Source organism: Harpia harpyja, chromosome 12 (genome assembly GCF_026419915.1).
Source record: "Harpia harpyja isolate bHarHar1 chromosome 12, bHarHar1 primary haplotype, whole genome shotgun sequence".
Taxonomy (NCBI): domain Eukaryota; kingdom Metazoa; phylum Chordata; class Aves; order Accipitriformes; family Accipitridae; genus Harpia; species Harpia harpyja.
Genome location: NC_068951.1, coordinates 42,778,594 through 42,797,826, shown reverse-complemented (window position 1 = coordinate 42,797,826; position 19,233 = coordinate 42,778,594). Strand labels below are relative to the sequence as shown.

The 19,233-nt window shown below is 50.9% G+C and overlaps 1 protein-coding gene and 1 long non-coding RNA gene across 4 annotated transcripts in view; both read left to right on the top strand.

The window, feature by feature from the left end:
• SCHIP1 (schwannomin interacting protein 1) overlaps positions 1–19,233 on the top strand; it is a 235,330-nt gene that overhangs the window by 184,302 nt on the left and 31,795 nt on the right. For all 3 annotated transcript variants that reach the window (XM_052804552.1, XM_052804551.1, XM_052804553.1), the window contains one exon: positions 8,159–8,668. In XM_052804552.1, the coding sequence (XP_052660512.1) occupies positions 8,159–8,668 (510 nt within the window). The remainder of the gene's footprint in view (positions 1–8,158; positions 8,669–19,233) is intronic.
• LOC128149396 (uncharacterized) lies at positions 9,160–11,100 on the top strand. The gene is made up of 2 exons (XR_008237630.1): positions 9,160–9,769; positions 9,869–11,100. It is a non-coding gene; the product is annotated as an uncharacterized LOC128149396 (long non-coding RNA).

Sequence of the window (19,233 nt, the reverse complement as noted above, 5' to 3'; positions counted from 1 at the left end):
CACAGGGAAAGCAGCCCCTGCAGGATGGATAACAGAAGGAAAGAGGAATTCACAACCTCCCCGAGTGTCGGTGAACCCCAGCAATGTGTCCTGGTTGGAAAAATATGGGATAGCAGACGTATTTCTGGCTTGGTTGAGAGGAGGAGGAGGGATGATAATCAGGTTTCCTAAGGTACCAAGCACATCTGCATCAACCCATCTCAGCTTCCCAGTCCCGGTCCCCAAGATGCCACGTGTGCCCCCCGAGGGCAGTGGGACAGTGGGGTGCGTTGGGTGGTGCCGTGCTGGAGGCGATGGGCATGGCCAGGGCAAGGTGGAGGAGATGGACATCCACACCAGGAGGAGTCGAAGGAGAAGGGATAAGCAGAACTCTTCATCAGGAGATAACCATCATCCGAGCAGTCCTTGGGGAATGCTGGCACAGGACTGGTAATAACTTAATTGTAACCCGTTTACTCCTTGAAGGGTACTTTTTGGTAATGTCCTTTAGTGCACCTTTGTTAAAGCAATGAGGCAGTATTCACTTCCTACTGATGTCAGCATAATTTCAGTTTAAATATATTCAGGTGGTAATCCCTACCTTGCCGAAGCAGTGATAAACCCTCTGGTGTGTGTATCAGCACATTTCACAGTGTTTGGGAATAAAATTAGTTATCCTGACTGGCCGCTTTGGTCTCCTGAATGACAGATGTCAAGAGATTTCAGCCCTTTTCTGTTCTACCCTATTAAAATGGTCAAGAAAAAAATTTAATTTAAGGGGATTTTTTCCTTCCTTGTTTTCTCCTTCATAAGCCACCGAGAAGCAGAAAGCCGTGGTGAGTGCCTCTGAAAACAGAGGTGTGCCCTTTCTTCTTCCTTCCCTACCGTTATCTTTTTGAGTGTTCCCCAGATGTCAGAATGTGAATTTGTCATTGAGTTTGGTCAGAGATGCATATAAAAAGAGTTAAATAAGATATGTAAGAAAGGTTGTTTAAAAAGCTCGCCCCTTTCCTTCCACTTGGTTCATTCATCCTCCACCCTGTAGCAAATTATTTAGAAGAAAACCAGTTTGGGCAGGACCATCTTTTTTATTCTCCAATTTGTACAAAGGATAGGAGACAAAGCGGTCTTTGCAGGGGTGTTAGGACACCAGCAACAGCCATTTTTGCAGCCCTTGTATTGCCGCAGCGGTATCGACACGGCCATTGTGCTGTGACCCCGGTGGTGTGGGGAAGACCTGCGGGAGGTCTGGGCTTCTCCGAGCCTCGGCGAGGGAGCTGGGGAAGCCCTGGCAGGGCACGAGCCATCCCAGCAGCTGCTCTTGCTGTAAAAATTGAATCCCAGTATGGGGAACTGGGGCCTGCCAGAGCCAAAAAAGATGAACACGACCTAAGAGGGGATTAGTTTTGAGATGCTGCCGTTATCCCTCTCCTCCACCTCCGTTACCTCCTCTGCCAGCAGAAGAGCTTTAATGAGAGCGTAATCGCACAGACTCTTGCTGCCTCGTGCGATTTCCCTTCCCCCTTATCCTCCCTCTAAATTAAGCAAAGGATTAATTTGCTAAATTTAAATAGTTAAACCTGCAAATCCAAATGGCAACGTACAAAAACAATTCCCGTAAAGGTTTTGCTTGCAGCCACCAAGCTGCCCTGTGCTGTGCCCTCCAGCGATGCCAAGGGAGGCTGCAGCTGCCCCGGGAGGGATGCTGCCGGCCAGACCCCGTGTCTGCACCCCGCTGGGCTGCAGGCAAGTGTCCCACCCTGTTAATTTTCAAACGAAATGGCGTTATTTTGTGCGTTTCAGGGGCGGTGAGTGTTTGGTTTGTTGCTGGAGTCTCAGTTGCAGGGATGCACAGGGCTGGCTGGGAAATGTGGAGCAATGCAGCATCCTTGTGCTTCTAACTCCCAAAGCCAAACCGTTGGGATTGTGACCTGTGATAGGGATAATCTGAGTGCGCAGGGACTGCAAGATGTTATTTGTGATTTTTAGAGAGGAGATGACCCTTTATGTATGAATAAGCGGTAGTAAATCAGTACAAAAAAAAAGTTGAAATACCAGATGCAATGCAAGTTTATACCGAATGTGGTGAGTCCGCAGCACGCAAGGGCATTTGGCTGCTCGAGCTTTTAAAAGTTTGTGAAGGAGTTGAGGACCACACTGTACAGGGCTGGAGCTGGAGCTGCAGCAGCGGTCTGGATGTGCACCCACTCTTCCAAAATATTTATCCTTCTGAAGGGATCGCAGAATTTCTGATCTGATCTGTGGACCATTTTCAAGCATTTTTATCACAAGGCTCTTCTCCTGCTACTCTCAAGCCAAAGCAATCTAGTTTTCTTCCTTTTCTGGTTTTATTTACTGGGTGGGGATGTACACTACCAGCCCCAGAGGTCACACAGCACTTAAACGGGGCTCAAACGCTCCCTGAAACCAAAGTGCTGAGCAAAATCCCATCCCAGTGCCCTGGGGTGGGGAGAGCGCTGGAGCCTCTTCTCCTTCACTTGGGACAAGATGGTGCAAGAAGCCCCGGTTAGGTTTGATCACGGCTGCTCCCAGAACAGCAGAAATCCTATGAGGTGGGAAAATCTTACAGGTGAGACCTTGTGCTCAGTATAAGAAAAGTTAGAGCAGGTAAAAAATAAACCAAAGCATCAGTGCCCGGCTGCATGGGTGAGCAGGAGACGGCAGAGGCGCGGGTACCGCCTGCGGCAGGCGGCACCGAGGACAGCTGAGGGAGGGAATAGCACCTCTTGCACGGGTATATTTATAAACGCATTATAGTCATCACTTCTGTATGAGTGATACATTCCTTTTCCCAGCAGCATTCGAGCTTAAATTTGACCTTTTTTTCATTCCCCTGCCTACTCTGATGGCTGCGGAAATTATTTTAGAGGCACCAATCTGCCAGCTCGGTTGTATCTGGGACTCTCAGCGTCACCTGGGAAAATAGCTAAGTAACACCAACTGCAGCTGAACGCGATGAGGACAATACTCCAACGTCCCCACGTTGTGGCTCCATCCTCCCGCAGTCGTCCCTGGCCCCTCCGGTAGCTGGTGGTGGGACCTTGGCGTGGCTTGTCCTGCTCTCTCCCACGCACTGCAAGACGTGTGTGGGAGGTTGGCACGGCTCGGCACGGCTTGGCCAGGCAGCAGGCCAGGGCTGCCTTGCACAGGAGTTAGTTAAATCTCTCCAACAGAGCTTAGAAAGCGTGAGCGGTTCCTCCCAGCGCTAGCTGGGGGCTAGGCTGGCTGCGGGGAATTAATCAAGCAAAGGGTACTAATAGGAAACAGCAACAGATGTCATGCGTGTGTTGCTCCTATATATATAATTTGGCCTTAAAACATGAATTCATGAGTTCCTGTTTGCTTTCGTAATGTTGGAAGGTGTCTGTCACCATGGTATCTGTGTGCTGCAGGCAGGACAGAACCAGGCTCTCCTCCACACCAAAAAAAGCAGGTTTGTTTTTTTTTTTTCCTTGGAAATGGCATAATGCCCATCCTGAGCTGTGGGGAGAAGCTGGGGGGTGTGCAAGGGATGGTGCTGCTGAGGGTTGTCCCAGATGGAGGCAGCTTGTGGGCTCTCTTCCCTCCTCCTCCTCCTCCTCCTCCCCCAGATGGTGCCGGAGCAGGGCCGTGGCACGTTGGGGACAGCTGTGGTTCCTGGGACGGCGAATATTTACCAGGGCGGATATTTTAAAGATGCCTCAGAATTAAGGCAGTGACGTGAATGAAGCCAGGGACCCTTCTGGCTCCTGCAGGCTTGGGAAGAAGAAACCACAGCTATTGCACTTGGCTTACGCCTTATGCAAAAGCTGGCAGATGCATTATTTGTAATGAAAGATTAGAATACCTCCACAGCGAGTTCAGCAAGGACAGACCCACGAAATGTGTGGCAGAAAACTTTTCTAGAAGAGGAATGGGTAAAAAAAAGCTCCTGAATAAAAATGGCCGGTTTAGGGGCCAGGGAATATATCGGCCATCCGGTTTTTGGAGGCCTACGCTCACTTGTGTGTGTGTGTTGGGGTCCAGTGCAGACTCCAGGCAAATGCTGACAGCCTTTCTCCTGCCCACAGGGTGACAAAACCCAGAAATACTTACAGAGGACTTGTACCGGGAAAAGGAAATGTGCATTGATCTCAGTGCAGTCCTTTTCCTGTTTAGGGGTGGTAGGAAGCATAAATTCTTTGTGTTTGGAGGAAACTATGCTTTCCTGTACTATCTTGGGGCAGGTAGGTCAGCATCATTTCCCCGACAAGTCCCCACCTGCATAATGACAGCGGTCAGCTCCGCGTGGAAGTCGATTTAAGAGAAATCCCTCCGGAAACCCCAGCCAGACTTTTAGGGTTTCCTTGGACCAATTATGGGTCTAGTTTGGGGCTCTCAGTGTGCTCCTGGCTGCCCAGGTATGAGCTGCAAACCTGTTTGCTATGAGGAACACAATCCAGTTTCAACTCAAAGTACCCGCAGGACGCGGTTTTGTCCTCTCCCCTTAAAACACAGCCCAAACTGAACTAGCCCACCTGGAGATCCTCTGGCTGGGGCTCCTCGAGGAGAAGAGAGACTAAATCAACGAGCCTGGCAGGAAAGACAGACTTCCAAAGCTGGGAAAAATCAAAACTTTTTAAAAAGTTACAATCCAAAAGCATTTGGTTAAAAAATAGCAGATCGAATGTCAGCATCCGCTGCAGACTGTGCTTCAGTCCATCACTGGCTGCTGCCTTGAGTAATTATCTGAGGACTGACTGATGCCAGGAACTCCCCAGTGTGCCGGGGCAGATGGTCTACATGGTCTTCTGTCTTAATACCTGCATCGGACAGCTTAGGGTTTGGGAGCTCAGGGTGGAGGTGAGGGTGCTGAATGGTAGGTGAGATGAAGACCCAGCTGGCAGAGGTGTTCTCGTACTTCTGGATTTAGATGATGTCTGTGAAGGCCAGGAGAAGGAGGCAGCTTAAGGGTGATTGTGACTTTGCTGTCTCCTTACCTTCCTCCTTCCCTGACCCAAAAGCTTCTGCAATTTGGCATGAGAGAGAGAGAGAGCACAAGAAACGCATTTTCGAATGGGGTTAGAGTGGTGCCAAAATGGTAAAATGAAATAAATTTAATAGCTTATGATAATAAGCAAATTGGCTTTTAAAACGGCCTTGCATTCATCCAATGAAAGTAGTAAGTATCTTATTTTTACGATATATTTCTGTTTCAGAATAAACTTAACAAGCCTTGTTTGTATTAAAACCTCCTTTGCACTGAATAAAATAACTGTAAAGCGCGTTCTTTCATCTACAAGGGCTTGTGTTCACACTCTTCACCCTTTAAAATTCATATGAATTTCAAGTTTTTCATTGCGTTGGAGAAGCAACCTATTTGATGTAGGCTTGTAAAAGAGATAAATTACATATGTGTTTTGAATAACAATAGCTGGTTTCTTCTTGTGAAGGGTCGAGTGGAAATAGACTCTCCGTATATAATTAGAAACGTAGAGGGCTTACTACAAGACTAAAAATGATTGTATTTGCACGGAAAAGAGAGTTTAAAAAAAAAAAAGAGAAACTTAGAAAATCATCAAACACATGTATTCTTGTTAACCTCGTGAGAGAACACCATCGTTTGAAGACAGGGCGGCAGGCAGGTATTTGCGAGGTCTGGCAGTATGGAAAAGCAGTGCCGGGGAGTCAACTGAGTCAACTGTGTGGGTTGAACGATGGTCACAGTGGCTGAAAGAGTCTTATTCCACCCAGAACAGGCAAATTTGCGATGGGAGGTGGCTGCCACCCGCATCGCGCCCCTCCGGGCACCGCGGACTGGTGCTGCCCTGGGAAATTCAATGGGCTACGCGGGCGGGGGAGCGCTCTCATCTTCCACGAGATGTTATCAATGCACTCGTCGCATTGAAGAAAAGAAATCTTCCTAATCAATCAGGCACACCATGAGATCCTATAAATAAAGCTTTCCACAGGCTGCCACTGCCAGACTGGAACCAATGAGGCAGCTCCTCCGCTTTGCTCAGCAGATATTCGCTTCTTAGGGTGGTGGCGATGTTAAAATAGACTCAAATAAAGAATTACTCCCTGCAAAGTATGTCGAATGCCATCCCCCTCCTAACCTTACAGGTGTGCGACTGGTAAAAACTTTTGCCAATATAATCCATTTCCAGGATTGAGGCTTAACTCTTGCACCCTCCTGTCATTTGCTGGAATTATTTTGAAAACTGCGTTTTGCACAGTTACTAATTTTATGAGTCACAACCACAAGTGCTGGCAGCCTGGGGAGGCAAGCAGGGACCGAGCGGGGAGGAGGGCTGCAGCCTTGAACACGGCTGCCCTGGGTTAACATGAGTGTAACTTGAGTTAATCTGTGCCGGTAACCTGGAGAGCACCCGGCAGAGACACTTAACCAGAGAGGTTAATATCATCTTGGCCAAATAAGCCGTATTACTGTTTGCCATGGATCGTTGTCCCATTTTATCCCTCCCAAGCTGTGGCTAGGAGCCAGGGTCTCCTAGCCCACGGGGCACGCTTAGATGGGAGAAAAGCGGGTGTCTCCGCGACCCCTAAAACATTTCAGCCCAAGTCTGTGCCCTGGCTCCCGACAAGTTACGCCGATCTCTTTTCTGTCTGCCTCACGGTGTCGGTTTTTCAGTACCCTGCGTGAGTTCCTGGGACTGAAAGCGTGACCCTCCGCGGCACTCTGCTGCCAAAGAGACAAACGTTGGATAAGATTTGTAAGTCGGCAGAGTAGGCATGTCCTCCCCCCGCTCCTCCGGTGCAGGTCTCTAATCTCCTCCGGATGAACAGCTGCATAGCAACGACTTCAAAAATCCCGGGAGTTAACCAGCTGCAGATGTTTCCCTCCTTCCCCTTCTCCCTTTACCCCCTTTGGAAGAACTGACAAACCCAGGCTGGACTGCCTGCGTGCAGGCAGGGCACCGGCAGCGCCGGAGCAGGGAACCGCAGAGGACGGATTCCCCCGGCGCCTCCACGCCAGACCCGAACACGCTCGCCGCCTGTGCCACGTACGCGCTCCGGCGTGCATTGGTGCTTGGCATCACCCTCGCCATCCGACGCAACGGGACATTTTTAAACCCCACGCAACCTTACGGATGTGTTTCGTACATGGCTTTCCCGATTTCTGCCAAAAAAGTAAACTCTCGACCCAATTAAATGTTTGAATTTAATTATAATTACAACTAGTCGCTGGCTCTCCCTCTGGGTTGGGTCTGTAGGTACCCGCCACCCAAAGCTCAGAGGCCAGCCGGGTGCTGCCGCGTCTCCCAAATACCGCGTTGAAGGCGCTCTTCTGTGTGATTAATGCTCTCCATTTCGGCCACGCAACCTTAAAAGGTCTTCTTGAAATGAATTTGGGGATGAGAACATTTGCATGTTAAACTTGGCTTCAGTGACCCAGAATACATAAATTAGGTGAGTTTTTTTAGCAGAGTTATTTATAGGCTACTCTTAACTAGTTACTTTACTACCAAAAAAAAAAAAAAAAGGAAAGAAATGGGGGAGTGTGACAAGTGGTAATTTGTAACGTGCGCCTGTACACGTCCCTCGGGGTGCGCGGCAGAGGATCCCACTCGCCTGGTAATTAACGACGAAGCCCCCCCCCCCCCCCCCGCAAACCCGGGCATCCTAAACCTGACGCAAAAGGCTCCACACACCACCCACCCCCTTTCCCCAACCCCCCCTTTTTTTTTTTTTGCCCCGTAAGACCTGTGTTTGTGCAGCAAAACCAGCCTTTCCCCCACCTCCTGAAGGGCGGAGGCCCGGCCCTGCCTGCAGGCGACGGGGCGGAGGGGCCGGGCGGCACCGCGGCGGCTGCCCCGGCTCCGGCTCCTCCGGCCCCGGCTCCCCCCGCGGCTGCAGCGAGAAGCGCCGCCCCCCCCCCCCGCCCGGCTCCCCGGCCCGCTCCCGCCCGCGGGGGGGCGCTGCGACCGCGGGGCCGCCGCCTCCCTCCAGCCCTCCCGCCCTCCCGGCCGGGGCCGCCCCGCGGCAGCGGCGGCTCCGGTGCGCGGGGGGGGGGGGCGGCGGCGGCGGCGGCGGCGGCCCGCCCCGGGCTGGCGGTTCCCCCCGCCCCGGGCCGGCGGTTCCCCCCGCCCCGGGCCGGCGGTTCCCCCCGTGTGCCCGGCGGGTAGGGCCGGTGCCGGTTTTGTCTGACGCGGAGCCTCTCGCTTCTCTCCGGCAGGACTCCCGGGAGGATGGGATGGATTTAGGGAGCGACGCCGGCAGCAGCCGCTCCAGCTCGGAGTCCAACTCCAGCAAAGCCACGCCGTGCTCGGAGGGCAAGTCCTCGCCGTCCCCCAGCAGCCTGGACCTGGCGGCGCTGGAGGACTCGGAGGAGGAGGAGGAGGAGGACGGGGGCTACCTGCCCTCCCCGCCGGCGCGCCGGGAGCCGCCGCGCTGCCCCGCCGGCGATGCCCGCTGCCGCGCCGCGCCCGCCCGCCGGAGCGGCTCGCCCGCCGCCGCCGCCGCCCTCCGCCCGCGGCCGCACCAGCGTCCGCCGCCGCTGCCCCCGCAGGAGCGGCGGCGCGGCGGGGCGGCGGGACCGGGCGGGCGGCGGGCGCGGCGGGGCGGCGGAGCGCAACCCCCGCGGGAACCGCAGCCGCCGGCCATGGACTGGGCGGCCCTGGAGAGGCACCTGGCGGGGCTGCAGTGCCGGGAGCAGGAGCGCGGCCAGCGGGCCGACCCCGCCTCGGTGAGTCGGGCCGGGAGGGCGGAGGAGGAGCGGGCGGGCGCGGCTCGCCCCGGGGCGGTGACTCGCCGCCCGGCTCCGCGGCCGTGGCGGGGCTCCGCCGGGGGAGCCGGGCTTGGCGGGGAGGGCAGGGGAAAGGGGATGTCCTCCCCCGGGACGGGCGGCCGGTGGCGTTGGGGCGGCGCGGGGTCGCGCTTCGGGGCGGGAGTACCCCCCTCCCCGGGGCGGCGGCGGTGCCTCCGGGGAAGCGGGAGGCCGGAGGAAGGTAACTTTGCCGGGGCATCTTCGGGCAGCGGCTCCGGGGAAGGGGCGGCTGCCCCGCTGCCGGCCCGGCCCCGCGGCTCCGGGGATGGGGCAGCGGCCGGTGCCGGTGGCCGGCGGGAGCGAGGTGTCTCCGGCACCGCTGGGCCGTCCTCCGAGGTGGTTTTCCCTCGGAGAGGCTGAGGAATCGCAGCCTTCCTGCTGGCTGGGGGCAGCGGCTGCCCAGCGGTGTACGTTGTTCCCCTTTGGTAAGGGACGATGATGGTGAGAACCTGGTGTCAGCCAAGATGAAACCCCCAGACGTGTTTTTACAGAAAACCCTGTAAATCGCTGCGCGATCGCGTTATCTACAGAGTGTTTTAGAAATTGTACGCAACTTCTGACACGCAAGCCGCAGCGACGGTTAGATGAACAAGCACTGCACACGCGCCCTTGGCACCGTGCCGGCTGAGACTCTTCCATAATGTATGAATTAAAAGGAATCTACAAAATCTCCTGAAACCGCTGCAGGAGCCCTCGGATGTGATGACACACGTGATGAGAGATGTGTGCCTCACCACCCACGCCCTGCGGCCTCGCCGCTGGCGTGCCTGATTTTATTTATTTATTTATTTATTTATTTATTTTTTAAAAGGCATTCCATCCCCTTACTTCCCGTGAAGTCATCTGGCTCAGGGAGGTGGGGATTTCCCCCTAAATCCTTGAATTACAACTAATTGGTGAGAAATCTGGGTGGGGGCTGGATATGATAAATAGCCTGATAGAGGAGTGGGACAGCTGCTGTGCAGGTTGCTTTTTCCAAAGCCTGAACATTGTAGCCTCGGTGCCCTGAGGAGCTGACAGGTAACATCATCCTTAATTATAGTCATTTGTGCAGAAACTGGGCTTTTAAAAAAAAAAAAAAAAGACTCATTTTTGTGGTTTGGGAGCTTATTTCTACAGCATTATCTGATAAACTCCTGCTGCCCGAGCTGCTGGCAGCATCTGCTTTTCTGGAAACTCTTTGCCTCTGGCTATGCGCTTAACCAGGTGAGGTGTCACCTAAGGAATTTTGCCTGTTCACCTCTGTAAGGATTTTCCTCCGCCGTCCTTCCGTTCCCTCCTGCGAGCACAAAGGCACTAGAAGGCATTGACGGCTGCCTCACGTCCTGACTTGTCCTGCCGAGAGTCGGGGTTTGCAGCTTGTGCCGTGCAGCCCGAGCGCTCCTCGGCAGCACGCGGAGCCGGTCTGAACCGCGATGGGCACCCAGGTTTGGGCACTGAGGAGCCCAGCGCCTGGAGAGCATCACCCATGGGTAGGGCTGAGCTGCCAGTCCCCTTAGACTCAGAAGCAACTAGAGTTTTCTGCTCTGCAGTCGTGAGTTTTCCAGCGTGTGTGGCCCCGGAGAGACTTTTTCCTCAACCTTCCACCCAGCCAGCGGTCCTGGAAGCACCTGAACAGGGCGGCTTTCAGTTTGCTTTCCCAGCCTTGTCTTCGCTCCTGCGATGCTGGGACTCCCCTTCCCCTGGTGCACAGAGAGGAGGAAGAGGAGGAGATTTTCCAGCTCTGCTCCTTCCATTTCCCACCTGGGGCAAAGGGAGAGGGCTGTCGGCAGCAGCCCAGACCCTGCTGGGAAGGGGCATTTCACCTCCTGACCAGCTCGGAGGAGGTGTTTGATGCCCCCCATGGCACCACTGTCCCCTCCCGCACGGATTGGGCTGGGTCTCTAGCACCCAGACCTATGCCCCACAAGCTGCGGGGACTCAATACCTTCAAGGCTAACTAAAATCACATTGAAGAGCAATCTCTCTCTTTTTTTTTTTTTTTTCTCCTGCCTTTGACATTTTCCTGCGGTTCAGTATCTTGCTATTTATAACAAAACCTTGCCTTGCCCTGCTGGAAGCCCAAGTGTTTGTAAACATGAAAATCATGAAGTGAAACCAGCCAGGAAGCAACTACAGAGAAGATGGACTAGCTTGCTCCAACTGCTAGCAGAATATATTAGAAAAAGGGAAATTTCTGTATTATAGGCTTTGGCTGGTGTAGTCTAAAATGATCTCGTCACCAGGGATGAGATGTGAAAGCAGCTGCTGCTTTGAGTTGAAGTGTTTCTTGGGCTGGTTTATGTTACTAGGAATCCAGCGTAGATGTTCTAGTAAGGAAAATAAAATCCTGAGCAACTCGTGTGAAGTTAGAGGAATAGAGAGTTCTTTCCACCCTCGGTACCTATATTTAATTGCTTTTTATCATGCTCCAAGAGCAGGCGGGGCAGAGGCCACCGTGCTGGGACAGGAGTGACCCCTCACGGCTCCGTCTGGCCTCAGCTTTGCTGCCCGGTTGGTGCTGTGCTCCTCACCATCGGGTCAGACGTGGTGCTGGGTGCTGGGAGAGGAACCCTGCCCGCTCCAGCCCTGCCTCCTGTCCCTGGCCGGCAGCACCCAAAGCTGATTTCGGGAGTTTCTGGTGATCCGTGAGCCTGCAGTGACCTGTGCTGAATCCTTGCTGCGGGGTGTTGGTGGGGCTGGAGTCGCAGGAGAAGGAAATTTGAACTTCTAGGGAAATGCTAACATGGTTTTAGGAGGTTTTCTAGGCAAGGAGGATCTGGGCTGAAATGCAAGGAGTAGTCGGGAGGGCTGCAGCTGGACTAAATAAAATGTTTAAGCTGAAGAGGGACCTTCAGTCACATCTGCACATGCAGAGATCTGCCCCAGGTTGCTGGGAAGGTTAGAGGAAGTGAATATTAATTATGTGGGAATGGCTGCTGTTAAGCTTCCAGATGCAATTACACAACACAAACGAGATGTGAGGGCCAAGGCTGGTTCCTCAGGTTGCAGATGGGGTAATGGTGGCTGAGAAGCTCCTACCAGGAGCATTCGGGAAGAGGCTGGCGACTCCTGCTTGGCATCGGCAGCCCTTTTAAATGGTGGTGGTGAGAGAACCACAGGACCAGCTGGGTTGGATGGTGCTGGGCTGTGGGTCTGTCCGTCCTGGCCATGGCATGTCCACGGGAAGGTTGTTCTCAAGACCTGGGTCCCTGACGCCGCATCGGTCTGGTGGCTCTGGGAGGGTTCACATGGGCCAGGTACCGTGGGAAGATGATGTCTAGAAATGGAGGATGTTTCCTTCTTTCTCCCCAAATGAGGGTGAGATGGCTGTTTCTGGAGCTGCAGTTGGGCAGACAAGCTGCCTGCAAGCCTGCTTTTTGACATGCACGAGCCCAATGGGTTGCGTTAGATGGCTCTTGAGTCCGCTGGACATCTACCTAAGAGAAGAAATGACATCTTCTCTGAAGGCAGTTGATGCGTAGAAGGTTCATTAAAAAAGATGCTTGGACCAGTCTCATCACCCAGCTGCGTGAAGCCTGCCCCTCCCATTTTTTTCTCTTTGCTCAACTCCTGGCTGTATCTGAAGCGGCAACAAATGTGCCGTGAGATGATTTATGGCGCTTAGGAGCTGTTGAGGTGCTCGGGAAGCAACGGCGCTCTGCTTGCCGTTTCACTAATGGCTCTAATAAAATCCAAATCAGCGTTAATGGTTTTAATATTCTTTCCATTGCATCTCCGAGGAGGGTAATTATAATCGATAGGATGTATTTTCTGAAAATAATATCTGCAAATTCCATAGTCAATTAAAAAAACACTTGCAGGAGAGGAAGCGGCTCAGCCAGCCGACTTACCCTCGCAAAGACTTGGGCGCTTGTGACAGTCTGTAGATGGATGGCCCTACCGAATGAATTTTGCTGTCCACAAAGTAGGCTTATTGCAGGCAGTGGTGATAAAAGCTCATCCCTGCAGCCTCCGGGACTTCTGCAGAAGCCTTCTGTATGGGTAAGAGTGTGCTGGAGTCTGTATTTCCCCTTTTCATCACTAAAATATTCCTACATACGCTGTCAAGAGAGATAGATGTCCGTTATCTGGTACCTTTGGCAGTACATATAACAGATCGCACATCGGCCCTGTCTGCCCAGACGCACAACTTTTAGCCTCAGGCCTGTGGGCCTGTGCATTTACAGTGTGTGAGGAAGTTAAATTTGTTTCCTTCTGACTCACTTGGTCCTCGAGGCTGTCCTGAGTTAGTGGAGGTGGGCACGGTGGTCCTGCTTCGCTCAGAGCTGCGTTTGATCGGTGACCGGCTGCCCGCGGAGGTCTGCGGACCTCTTTGGGGGGGACCCTGAAAGGCAGCGAAGAAGAGCCAGAGCCGGTGGTGGCAGTCCTAAATTCACTACGCGTAGGTTGGGAAAGTTTCAAGTCTGCATTTGAAAACGGTTGGAAACCTCTGCAAAAGGCTTTAAGGGCTAACACGGGAGATACCAAAAGCTAGGAGGATGGAAGTTGTCATGGACGATGTAAATATGTGTTTCTTCTGCCTGTGCCTTCTCTCGTGGCTGCTGAAAATTTGAAATGTTTCAAAGTGTATATTACAGTACGGGATGAAATCTTTAAATAATTTAGTAATTGGCCGTGGAGAGGGGTCTGGTTTTGATGGAGCTGTAGGGCAGCTCTGAAGAGAGAGCTGGCTCAGAGCAGCCATCGTGGAAGGAATGTGTAGACCGGGCTGGCAAGAGGGAGCAGAGGAATGGAGCGAGCAAGGATGCTTCTGTGCCTGACGGGCGCTTGTGAAAGCCCTACGAGAGTATCGGTGTAGCAGGGCTGTCGGGAACGTGGGCCAGGATCAAGTGCAGAGCCTTGGTGTTGCACGTTGCAAAGCTTTGGTCTACCTCGGTGTGTTGTCCCCAGCATGTAGGGAGCAAATATTTGCTTGACGAGGTTGGCAGTAAGTTTGTTCTCACTTAAAACAAGTAATAATTGCTTGTTTGAGCTTCCTTGAAGTGTTAGGTTCTTCGTCCCTAGATGATGTTCGATGTTGGCTTGGCTTGCAAGTGTTGGGAGCGGGGAGTAACAGCCAGGGGTTTAATGCGTGAAAGCAATTTTCCCCAGGCAAGAACTGTCGGTGCTTTAACTTCTGACACACTGATTTTCAAAATCAAACTTCTGGCTTGCAGGAAATTGCATTTCTGTTATTCCTACAGCGTAGAGGCCCAGCAAGACCTCCTCTCTCCACCTGGCAGCTCTTTCACCTATTCGATTTGACTATTTAACTCCTCACTGGGCACCTGAAGAAAGTCAGAGTCGTGATGAGAGAGGTTCTTCGGGGCAGTTCATTTGTTTTAAGGCCTAGCTGACATGATAAACAAACCTTTTAGCTGTGGAAAATACTGTAATTTCCATCAAACCAGGGGTTTGTGTTTGCTTTGTGCCAGCGTCCCCCCAGTTTCCCTGAGGGTGGGACCTGCGGGGATGTATAGCAGTGGGCGATGCATTGCTGTCGTGTTCTGTTGCGGAGGAATCAAAGCAGCACTGTACTTTGGCCACTTTCCACCCAGCTCAAAGGTTAGATGAGGCTGGCAAGATATTAATGATTCTGCCAAAGTGCGCAATGTCATTAAGCTAAGAAAACATCTATAGGTACTGTAAAGTGCTTGTTGCTTGAAGAGCGTTGGTAATTACATAGATTGGAAAGATGTATGTTTGCTGCTTCTGAAACCGGGCCAGGCAAAATACCCGCGATTAATAATCTTGAGCAAAAACTTTATCTCCATTGCTGCTGCAGAACCTTTCATTAAAGAAAGTGCTAAATATGTGGGGTGACAGCATACGGATTCTTTTTTGATGAATGATTCTCCTTGATCTGAGTATTACTATTATGTGAATTCCTCTGTGTGATGGATCCCAGTGAGCTGGCAGTGCTTCCCAGTCGACTGGTAAGTGAATGGCTCGTATGGGATGTGGAAATCGCTGAAAAAAGCTGAGAAAGTTGGCTTGTTCTAATGCTAATTGCATTGCAGGCAGCAGTAAATCTCCCTTTAATGTACTTGCGTGCAATACTAAAGGGTGCTATTTGTGATGCTGGCTATATAAGGCCAATGAGTGTATTTTTGGTGTTCGGTATCGTAAGTAGCAAACGCTAAGGATTTCGAAAGAGGGAAGTGAGCCTTTACGCAAGTAAAAATTTTTATTGTCTCAGAACATCATTTTGTTGGTGTAACCTTGAAGTCGAGGGATTCTGCGGTCTGGAGCCCTGTACCCCTCCCCTGCTGCGCCCTCACTAATACTTTCAAATTCCCACTTAAACCTAAGTGAGTATCTCGGGTTGAAGTCACAGTGGGCAGCAGGAACACTTATTTGACAGGATAATAATTATGTACTTATGCATCTGTTTCTTGCATATTGGTTGTGCTAAATGCAAGGGTAGTGGTTTTTAATTCTAAGAATCGACCCGTGCTGTGTAAAACCTGTTATTTTTACTGCTGAAGGACAGCAGTTACTGCGGTTGCACTCTGCCTGGCCGTGGCATGGGATGGGGAGTCTGTAACACCTGGCACTATGGAAAATAATGCTATATGGGGAGAGAGAAATTCTAGGCAGAGGGTATTTAAAAACCGTATGAAGAGAAACTGCAACTCAAACCACATTGCAGATCTACTGAGGAGCACTCGAAAGCCAAGCTAGCTCCATCCCAGCAGCGATTGCCGGAGCTGCTGCTGACAAAGCCTTTCAGGAACAAGTATTAAACTCACCAGGCCCTCAAACTCTCGCGAGCACGTAGCAAAAGGTAATAAAATAAATGTAGCGAGCAGAAAGCGATAGGCTTGAAGTCTAATCAGGCGGAGATTGCTGGAGGAGCTGGAACGGCAAGCGGTGATTTGCTAAGCGCGGAGCAGCCCCTCCTGCCTCGCCGGCATCGGCCCCCACGCAGCGGGCAGGCAGGCAGGCAAGTGGTCCTGGGTCTGCCGTGGAGAAGGCTCTGCCCTTTTCGTGATCCTGCGTCTGTAGGGCAGCACCGTCCTCGACTCCAAAGCTAATGGTCACGGTTGTTGCACGGGGACCTCGGGCATGTCTGCTGAAACTCCTTATTTAAATATTTTAAATAATACCCCAAATACCCCCAAAACCTTACCAAGTGTGTTCCTATTAACAGCAGAATTGGCTTAGCAGTGATACGGACAGCAAGAATTGTTGTGATTTATTTCCTTATTTCTCGCTGCCTGGATTTAAGGCGGCTTTGCATTAACTGGCTGCTGGTTGGAAAATCAAGTGCAATAGTTGGTTATTTTTAAAAGTTTGTGTAGAAACTGGAAAGAAAGAACTGGGTTCTGGCTGCATTCAGGGCATCATTTCTCCTACTCCTAACAGAAAAAAAAAAAAATCAGTAAAATTAATGTCAGTAGTGTAAAACTTGGTCCTCGTCTCCTGCAGAGGCAGGTGTGCTTGGAGCACCTGAGCCAAGCAATGCTCCTGCTATAACCTGGTATTTTAAACAGCATTTAGAGAGAGATTTTCCAGGCGTACTGCTTCATGGTGTGCTTTAAATAACTCCTCGATATTGTTCATGTAGCATCAACAGGAGTTGCTGCAGAGCGGAGATGCTGCCTGAAGCTTGTGCACCCCGGAGCCCAATCCTGCTCCCGGCGCGTTTCTGACACTGCCGCATCTCCTCCCGTAGGGAAAACGGCCGTCCTGTTCTCCGGCATAACTTTTGTTATCGGGGGAAGGAGCACCTCGGCTCGCAGTGCCTGTAGGACAGGGAGCGATGGGAGCGAGCGTGGCTGCAAACACACAAAACCCAAAGTAGGTTTGCAAGGGCTACTTGAGATGTGCTCTCTCATCTTAAGAAAGCAAAGGGTAAAGAGAAAGCCAAAGTGAGCTTCCCGGCGCTGTGTGATCTAGTTTGTGAATGCTTATATGTGAAGTAAACCATTGACCAATATTTTGGCTAAGCTGCCTTTGAGAAGGTAAAATAAGCTTTCTGAATTCCAAACCGGGTTGTGTTTGGACACCGTACGACTTCCCCTACTGAAATAAAACGTTTCCTTTCTTGTGTCAGGAGACTTGTGTTTGGTAACTATTTTAACAAATAAGCTTATACACTTAACTGTGCAAGTTACTGTACTTACAGCATGGCTAGGATGTGGTCATACAGCCCAAAGGAGGTTTACAGGGACCACCATTTCATATCTGGTGGGAAAGATGGACTTTTGTGATGCTTTTTGAGGGGAAAGCCTGTTGTGAGGGTGTATAAAATTCCCGTGTTAGGCTATGAAAATTAGGAATAATCACTACTGGAAGGAAATCTGATTTCCCAGTTTCTCCCAATGTCTCAGTATAGGTATTTATGTTCTAAACCAAATAGCTGTTTAAAATAATCACATCATCTGATCAGTTTAGTGTTTTCCAAGGCTGGCCACCTTGGCCCGCGAGTTACTGTGGCTCAGGGCTGCTCCCCCAGAAAGGCATTTCCCAGCCGAGCATCGCAGGTACAGGGCAGAATAATACTGCCGAGGAGCAGCTGCGACTCCTCCAGCAGTGGGGTTTGCTCCGTTTTTGGCTGTTAAATCTGCAAATAATTCCACTTTTGTGTGAGAAGTTTCCTTAGCTATAACTAAAAAGATTCGAAAATATTTCTTCCAGCTCACACGCTAACCTGGATCTGAACTCAATCCTGCTTCTGTAAGCAAAGCGCTGATGGCTTCGGTGGAAAACGAGTTTCCCTCTTGCAATTATCTGCAGTTGTTGCCGTAGACGTGAGCTGCTACATAATCGCTCTTCTCTTCAAGGATTTCCAGCTTTTTCAAGTGCTTGTATCGTTTTGGGGCGCTTTGTCTTTCCCTGTCGCGCCTATGGAGTCATTTGCGTCACAGAAGTGGTAGATCTTATTTATATCACCAATCTGGGTTTCCTGCTCAGTGATCTATAGATCTCCTTTAAATGAGAAAATCGTACTAAGGCCATTTATTTCAGCTCATCTGTGCTTTGTTAAAATGAAATCCAAGCGTTCGGCTGGGTTGGAGGAAATAGCTGCAATTCAGAGGGGTTGGGGAGGAAAGGGAAGTGCCGGGCTGAGATTTAAATCCTCTCTCAGCTGGTAGATGGCAACGCTAAAAAAAGAGAACTATATTAAAGTGCTTAATTCTTTATGCATACAAAAGCTGCTAGTACGTACAGGCCGTAGGGAATTGAAATGCTTTTAGTGAGTTATTAAAAATTTAATCTAAACTTTTTATTTAATGTAATTCCTATATTGAATTTATTAAAGAGGGACTTGGGGAAATACCAGATTTTTGTACCTGAGTCATGTGTGGCCATCCTCTTCTCTGTTTCCCTTGCCTGGTAGGAGTTTGATCATAAACTGTTCTTACTAGTTTAAAGAGAAAATTAATCTGTGAATCATTTTTCCTTACTGAATTCTCTATGCTGTGCATTTGCATTAATGCATAACATCCCATAGCTTAGCATATATCCTGGCACAATCTAGCTGGCCTTTTCTTTCGTCTTCTGCTTTCTCATCTATTATTTCTCAGCTTGGAAATTGTAAAGCCAGCTTCTAGCTGTGCCTTGCAAAGATGAAAGAGGCCTTTTCTTAGGAGGAAGACTCCCAGCTTGTTCCTTCTGGAGGCTGACCTGGGAAGCCTTGGAAGCAGCGGGGAAACATCCTGTAACCTTGAAAAAACATCTCCAGGACCTTTTCCAGTAGTCTGCTTGTGCGGAGGGCAAAGTAGGTGAAAATCAGGGCATGCGCCTGCAAACCAGACCTCTGTACAGCCTTGTCCCCCTCTTCTTGTTGACGTCTTTTAAAACATGTCCTCCAATGACCAAAATGGCTAATATTTCCATACCTTAAGAGTATTTAAATTGCACAAAGAAGTTGCTCAGGAGCTTATCCAGTCCTCCTCCCTGCACAAAGGCTGGATGAACTATACCTGTTGTTTCCCAAGAATATCAGTCCAGGCTGTCCATAAGATATGTGGATGAGGGTTTCCCTTGTTTTACAGATAGTACCATCTCTCCCTATATGCCATATTGCCATATACATATAGACATATATCTCGCTTGATGTAAAGATGCAAGATGAGTTTTTGTGGTGCTGGTCCTGGGCTGTTCCCCATCCCAGCCCTCTGCACGGCTGGGTCCGACACCAAGCGGAAAGCTGCGTTATCCCTGGGGAGCTGCGCTGCCGTTTCAGGATCACTCTGAATTCCCATCTTCTCCAGCGCTTCGTTTGCAGGCCCTCCTACCTTATCTGTGCATTTTCGTACTCGTGAAATGATTTGGATGTAGAATTAGCTGAAGGTTAATATCACTGAGATTGCTGGTACTAATAATAGATGCTGGAGAGCTTCTGCAGCATCCAAAAACTCTTCTAAGGGCTTCAGCGGCCGGGCAGGGCTGAGCCTTTAGGAAGCCACGCGCTAACAAGGCTGGAGCTTGCAGCCAGTGTTGTCTGTGGAATGTAACACACTGCTTAAGGCATGCCTGTTTACTCTTATTTT